Below are 7,803 nucleotides of genomic sequence, written 5' to 3'. Positions count from 1 at the left end.
TTACATTTCTGTCACCTGTAGTGTTTTTGTACTTTTACTCTTTCATACGTGTGTTTTAATGTATTTTTACTTGTGTTTTTCATTTGTGAAGCACTTTGTAAGTTGGTTTTTATTCCATTGAAAAGATTCGTTAACTTTTCTGGAAACTTTGAAAAATGTGAATCTTACAACCTGTGCTGTTGTGAGCTGAATGTGACAGTTCCCAGAGCAACTATTCACTTTGAAATGTGATAACACAGATAAAAAACTCTCCAACAGCTCATCGTAGTGAAAAGCAGTAAATCCTGAAAGACCAACAACTTCTTCCTCAGACACAACCAGTTCCTCCCAGTCAGGACATGTCTGTGTCTCCTCCCTTCACAGGTGTGTAAGTGTAAGGACCAGTGAACAACAAGCTGTGAACTGTGGGAGATGAGTCACTGCAGGGAGTGAACGAGAGGGGGAGGAGCAGAGATCTGTATCTGTTCAGAGGAAGTGAACCTGTTCTACAGTCTCTGGCACCAGCTGAAATGGCGCAGCAAGAAAATCAACTGGACGGAGAAAGATTCTGCTGTTCGATCTGTCTGGATCTACTGAAGGATCCGGTGACTACTGTCTGTGGACACAGCTACTGTATGAGCTGTATTAACACCCACTGGGACAAAGAGGAGGAGAGAGGAAGCTACAGCTGCCCTCAGTGTAGACAGACCTTCACACCGAGGCCTGTCCTGGGGAAAAGCACCATGTTAGCTGGTTTAGTGGAGGAGCTGAAGAAGACTGGACTCCAAGCTGCTCCTGCTGATCACTGCTATGCTGGACCTGAAGATGTGGCCTGTGATGTCTGCACTGGGAGAAAACTGAAAGCTCTCAAGTCCTGTTTGGTTTGTTTGGCCTCTTATTGTGAAAAACACCTCCAGCCTCATCTTCAGTCAGCTCCATTTAAGAAGCACAAGCTGGTGGAGCCCTCGGAGAAGCTCCAGGAGAACCTCTGCTTTCGTCACGATGAGGTGATGAAGATATTCTGCCGCACTGATCAGCAGTGTATCTGTTATCTCTGCTCTGTGGATGAACATAAAGGCCACGACACAGTGTCAGCTGCAGCAGAAAGGACTGAGAGGCAGAGAGAGCTCGGGCTGAGGAGACAAACAATCCAGCAGAGAGTCCAGGACACAGAGAAAGACGTGAAGCTGCTTCAACAGGAGGAGGAGGCCATCAATGGCTCTGCTGATAAAGCAGTGGAGGACAGTGAGAAGATCTTCACTGAGCTGATCCGTCTGCTGGAGAAAAGAAGCTCTGATGTGAAGCAGCAGATCAGATCCCAGGAGGTAACTGAAGTGAGTCGAGTCAGAGAGCTTCAGGAGAGACTGGAGCAGGAGATCACTGAGCTGAAGAGGAAAGACCATGAACTGAAGCAGCTCTCAGACACAGAGGATCACACCCAGTTTCTACACAACTACCCCTCACTGTCACCACTCAGTGAATCTACACACTCATCCAGCATCAGGATCCGTCCTCTGAGGACCTTTGAGGACGTGACAGCAGCTGTGTCCCAGGTCAGAGGTCGACTACAGGACATTCTGAGTGAGACAGAGACAGAGATTTTACAGATTGTGTCTCAAGTGGATGTTTTACTGCCACAACCAGAGCCAGAGACCAGAGCTGACTTCTTAAGATATTCACAGGAAATCACACTGGATCTAAACACAGCACACAGACTTCTGTTATTATCTGAGGGAAACAGAAAAGTAACACGTATGAGTAGAAAAAAGTATTATTCTAATCACCGAGACAGATTCACTAGTTGTTGTCAGGTCCTGAGTAGAGAGAGTCTGACTGGACGTTGTTACTGGGAGGTGGAGGTGGAGGTGAGAGGAGCAGTTCATGTAGCAGTCACATACAAGAATATCAGCAGAGCAGGAAACTCAGATGAATGTAGATTTGGATTAAATGATAAATCTTGGTCATTATATTGTGATGTAAACAGTTATAACTTTTATTACAACAGCATCTACACTCCAGTGTCAGGTCCTGTGTCCTCCAGAGTAGGAGTGTACCTGGATCACAGTGCAGGTGTTCTGTCCTTCTACAGCGTCTCTGACACCATGACTCTCCTCCACAGAGTCCAGACCACATTCACTCAGCCTCTCTATGCTGGAGTTAATGTTTATCCTGGAGCCACAGCTGAGTTCTGTAAACTCAAATAGACTCGAGTCATTAAAAGCAGTGATTTAGATTCTGTGTGTAAATCTTTAACTTCTTTTGTCTCCATGTTTGTTGATCAAAGTTCGTCGTGGTGACGTTTCTGCTCCGCACAGAGATCAGCTGTCAATCAAACACTGACCTTCCTTTATCACACATATTTAGTTCTCACTTTGTAAAGACAGAAATCTATAATTACACTGACATGAATGTGTTTGAAAGATCTAATGTTGCTGTTGTTTTCTAAATCAATGTAGAAATCAGGTTGTGTGATGTTTTAGAACCTGTATTGATCCTGATCCTCATCAATGAGATGATTATTTGTTCTTTTCTTTTCCACATGTGAGACGGAGCTGAAACAAACTGATTGTGTGTCCATGAAATCACTGAACAAGAGTCACTGAACAGACTTTACTGATGAAGTGATCAATGAACTCAGAGCGTCAACATGTCCAACAGATGTATAAAGCAGATGTATAAAAGCAATACAAATGTAATGTGTGAAGAAGCTGAAAGTTGAAATAAAGAATAGATCCAGTCTGTTCTTTTGTCTTCATTCCAGGATCTCGTTCAAAGCTGATGGAGACAAAGTGAAACTCCTGTGAGAGAATAACTGAGGCAGTTTCCTCCTGAAACTCCACAAACCTCAGTTTTCATGTTCAGTCTCTGTCTTTGCAGCTTTTCTGCACTAAAACAGCTTCATCGCAGACAAATGAGCAAAGTTTTCTTCCACTGGCTGATTTTCAAAACCCAGATCTTGTTTGTGATCTCAGTGGATGAAGAGAGTTCGTCACACAGATTTAAAGAAGTGGAGAAATAATGGTTTGGTGAAGTTTCAGGGTGAAGACGTTGAGTTGAGTCCTGACACACAAGCCACATATTGGAGATATTGTGATGTTGTGGACTTGAGGTCGTTCCGTTTATCGTGCTGTTGATTTTCATGAGGATGAAACTTCACAACGGGTTTGTCGTGTTGCTTCAGTGTTTCACGTCGTCACCTCACGGACAGACGCTCCTGGGGCGTACAGTTTGAATCCAGACTTGATCAAAACTTCTTGACACCAAATTTGTCCGAGGTTTAACCCACAAAACAAACTTTGCTGCTTGAAGAGGTTTCGTAATTTCTGCAGAGTTAAAACAGTAAACGGTAAAAACACTCAGGATCAGGTTCCTGACGACTGGGATCGATTCTTTGCTCCGTCACAGACAAACTTCATCCAACTGTTTCAGAACAGAAAGAACTTTGGTGTCACTTGTATTATATAGAAACAGTTTGAGCAGTTTATCACTTTCTTTGATAGAAGCTGAACAGTTGTTGACATGGTTCCTTTGCTCTTTGTCATTGTTCTTCTTCAGAACTCCATTAACTTTGCTGTAAGTCTGTATCATCATGACGAAGCGTGTGAACCGGTGACACAGGAACGTCTCGTTCTGCACAGAGACAAACACACACACACAGATCACAGCTATGAAACTGCATCCTGATTCTTCACCATTCTGCCTGGTTGACACTTTAAAGCTGCTTTCAAACATGCACTGAAATTTCCCCGACATTTTCCAGTAAGAAAAATGTAAGAAAGCACAAATGTCCAAGTGAGCTGCTGAGGACATTTCCCGAAACTTTTCCTGCCAGCCCCTAGAAAACTGTCAAGAGTGAGTCCATGTGAGAATACAGCAGGAAAACAGCTGCTGGCAAGTGGGCGTGTTGCTTACGTTATTAACACATGACAGATTGAAACTGGAAGAACACAAATATCTCAGGATGAAGAAGAGGAGCCTAACACGTAGAAGACGAAGACGTCAACTTGGAAAGACGAGGAGATCCAGATCTTTTGGTGATGAGGGCCGACGCCGGTGTGGATGAGCTGTAAACAACAACACTGATATTTTGGACATTTTCCAGAAACATGCGTGGGTGTGTGCAACATATTTGGTGGTGGAGCTTATCAATTCCCGTTCTAGTCTTTACCCTGAGGCCTGTTTAAAATAAGGTTTTGCTACCATCTATAAATAAAGTAATTTCTATTTTACCATGTCTTTATTTGTACACGTTTATATCAGGGCTCTCATGCTATAAAAAAAAGTTTTTCCTTTGGCTTAGGTGCAGCACACGAGCCTTAAAGGTTCAGTGTTTAGAATTTAGTGACAACTAGTGGTGAAGTTTCATAATGCAGCTGAACACCCCTCACCTTTTATATTCTATTTTTGCTTGTGTGGTTTTCTTTCTGAATATTTTTGAGCATGGCTAGAAGGGAGCCTGTGACCCAAGAATTTGTATCTGCATGTAACTGTTGTGCACATGACAAATATTCTTAAAGATGGCTGATACATCAAAGGAACAAACCAAACTAGTGTCTTAATAATTTGTTCATCTAGTGAAACATCGGTAGAACAGACACAACTAAGTGGAGTATTTTTTTTAATTCTTTTTTAACAGTTGTGACAGAAAATGGTTACAGAAAACATTTCATGCACTTTTTTTTTTGTTTGGATGTGGTAAACTGGAGCTCCCAGAGTGAATCCACACCCCTTCAGCAGAAGACACGTATATTCGTCCTCATTTAGAGCGATAGCATTTCTACCGTTTAAAGAATCTGCTCAAAGAGGAGACGAATCTGGACATTCTGCCGGGTTTGTTGAACATGTGGCTTTCCATAGAGGCGGCGATTCTTTTCTCGACCTCTGGTTCTTTTCGGTAAATGGAAAGCAGCAGCGTTTCTGGACAGTCCCACATCTTACACAGGTCCTTGAACACCGCCTTGTGGAGGACATTGATTATATCTGGGGACATGTCTAAGTCAATGTCCTGGACTTCGGCCCATGTTTTTTCAAACAGGTATTGAGTGAGGTGTATTGATTCGTCACAGAACAAGTTCACTTTGGACTTTGCAAACACTCGAGTGACGAACTGGTCAATGACGAGATTGACATACAACTTTTTGCGGGGCTCTGCCCGTTCCGTTGCACTGTTGATCTCTGAGACCGGAGATCCTACGATGGGCTCAATCTCCATTAAAGCAGAGGTCACCCTCTTGGTGTAGTCACCGGCCTGTTTTGAGAACCACCAGTTCATCAATGGCAGGAAATTCATCACTCTCTCCTTTATGTCCGCGTACATCTTTCTGTGGGACTTAGGAACAGACACTTTCGTCACTTCAGCTGGACTCGCCACTAAAGGGTCAGTTGTGACGTACCTATAGAGGACATCGGTAAGGACGGGGGCGTTTGCAGGTGAAACTCTGTCCTTGGTCTCTGTCAGAAGCAGAGACTCCACACTATCCATCAGAGACTTGACTGACTCACTGCTCTGGACTTGGGTCTCCTTACTGAACTTCTTCCTGACTTGTGTCCCCATCTTGAGCATCGATGCTGTGGCCAAAAACTTTGCAAAAAGCTTCTTGATCCTCTTCCCCACTCCTTTCCAACACTTCTTGTGGCTCTTTGAGGATTTGGAGCCTCTACTCGAATCAGATGATCTGACGCTCTCCTCTTCACTAATGATCTGATAGATTTCATCTGCAGCAGCTTTAAACTCCAGAGAAGATTCAGATATCAGCCCACTCAGGTCAGATTCTGACATTTCGTCCACAAGGGGCTCGATGATGTCGCTCACCTCCTTCCCGATGATTTCCTGGACGGCCTCACTTGTCCTATAGTCACTGCTGCGGACTGATGATTCTGAGGATGTTCGTCTGTCAGAGCGAGAACTGCTTGATGAAGAGTCAGTGCTTGAAGAAGTTGGTTTCCCCCTAGGGAACTCGTTTATCAGCTCAAATGTCTTTTGACTGCGTAGTTTCGGCTTGAACGAGCCCTCGATGTCGCCGGCAGATTTCTTCAACAGTTTGCAAACACAATTGACCATTTTCTCAAGTTTGTTGGCTGTGGTCTGGTGACACTGTGGCAGTCCGGTGGAGCGTCCGCTGGTGGAGCGTCCGCTGGTGGAGCGTCCGCTGGTGGAGCGTCCGCTGGTGGAGCGTCCGCTGGTGGAGCGCTCAGACCGGCGGGAATTGACCCTCTCTGTTATCTCCTCTACGACCAACTCAGTGAGTTGATCCAAACTCACAGACTTTTTTAAGCTGCCCGGTGCTAAACTCTGACGGAGAGCGTCTCCCAGACTGGACTGGATACTCTCCGCAGTAAAGGGAAAGTCGTTGTGTCCATGTGCTGTGATCAGGTCTGAGGACACAGACAAAGTCATGTTCAGAAAAAGTTCTGCCAACAGAAACCTTGTGACGTTGTCTGGTGTTTCTGATTTTAACAGTTCCCACTGCTCCGCAGTCAACTTGCTATAAAGATCCTCAATCTGCATGCGAATAGTTTCAACTGTCATGCTGGGAATCTCCAATGCATCAGATGTATCCATGGTGAATGTCTGTACTGCAGTCTCCTCCATATCTGGGTTCAGGTCTATTCGATCCGTTTCTTTCCACTTAGCGCTGCTGACCAGGTAGTACAAAACGCCCTTGATATGGGACATGAAGGGTATCTTCTTCCAACCATGAGTCATATAGACATCAAACACATGATAAAGAACCAAAGGCAATTTTAAAGATCTCAAATAATGTTGTAGATCAAAACCACAAAAAGATTGTGACTCTAATAGAAAGCCCGGCCTCTTGTTCAAAGGCATTGTTATTTTAAGGGCGTTTTCAGTCATGAATTGCGGAGGATGTCCGAGCCTCTTCTTCTTCTCTGTTTGGTTTATTGGCGGGTAGCAACCAACGTCAAGGTGCATTACCGCCTTCCACTGTGTGTTGAACCCCCCCGCACAAAATATTTTATAGAAGAGTCAGTGGAGCATGTAATGCTTCACTTTAATAAGTGTGTTCGAGAACGAGAAAAGCTCAAGAGGAAAAGTGCAAAGCAGAGAGGAAGAACTAAGCTTGGAAATAGTAGTTACCTTTGGAATAGGGAGTATGTTCCATTAGCTGAGGGAGACAGGATTGGACAAACTGATTTAATATGAGCTAGATAACTCTGATATACACTCCAACACAGGAGGTTGTCACCCGCCACTCAACTGAACGAAGGAGAAGCTATCAAATATCAAGGGTAATAAGAGATACGCTGCCGAATGGGGAAGAAGAGGAAGTAGGATATTGACACACACAGTAGAGGGCGGTAATGCACCTTGACGTTGGTTGTCACCTGCCAATAAACCGAATAAAGAAGGAGAAGAAGACTTGGGACTGGACTTTCTCTGGCGATCGTCTTTCACACGTGAAGAACGCAGCAGGAGGTCCTGGGCTCAAACTCTTAAATTCAAGGAAGCACAACAACGAGAAACAGAAAGTAAATCTGGACGAGTTGTGTTTCATGCTGTACTTTTCTTAAAATAAAAATAAAAAAACAGATCAGAGATCAGGAAGTGTGTGTGTTGTTGTGATGGACACATGTTTGAGTAGAGTAGAGAAGCTGCTGTTAAAACAAACCCACATTTCTTCATGAGTACTGGCAGAGAGGTCTGTGGATGGAAAGCTACTGTTGGTCCAGTGTGTGGAGTTGTTGCAGGGAGTTGGTGGGCGTGTCCACCTCACTCTCTGTTGTTGTGCTTGTTGTGTATGTGAAAGTTCAGTGTTCAGGCTCCACGTCAAAACACTCAGTTTGTATCTGCACTCTGAAATC

At 44.3% G+C, this 7,803-nt stretch overlaps 1 protein-coding gene across 1 annotated transcript; it reads left to right on the top strand.

Moving 5' to 3' along the window:
- The first annotated feature begins 509 nt into the window (after positions 1–509).
- On the top strand, positions 510–2,183 carry LOC117755182 (tripartite motif-containing protein 16-like). Its single transcript, XM_034574746.1, has 2 exons — positions 510–975; positions 1,057–2,183. The coding sequence occupies exons 1-2, from the start codon at positions 510–512 to the stop codon at positions 2,181–2,183; spliced, it is 1,593 nt and encodes a 530-aa protein (XP_034430637.1).
- The last annotated feature ends 5,620 nt before the right edge of the window (positions 2,184–7,803 follow it).

Source organism: Hippoglossus hippoglossus, chromosome 21, assembly GCF_009819705.1.
Source record: "Hippoglossus hippoglossus isolate fHipHip1 chromosome 21, fHipHip1.pri, whole genome shotgun sequence".
NCBI lineage: Eukaryota > Metazoa > Chordata > Actinopteri > Pleuronectiformes > Pleuronectidae > Hippoglossus > Hippoglossus hippoglossus.
Note: the sequence above shows the minus strand (reverse complement) of the source record. Positions and strands in the feature narration are given on the sequence as shown.

Coding starts and splice junctions, on each gene's coding strand:
- LOC117755182 (XM_034574746.1), top strand. CDS start 510: ATGGCGCAGCAAGAAAATCAACTGGACGGAGAAAGATTCTGCTGTTCG. Junction 976..1,056: donor CCAGGAGAACCTCTGCTTTC/GTCACGATGAGG, acceptor ATGAACATAAAG/GCCACGACACAGTGTCAGCT.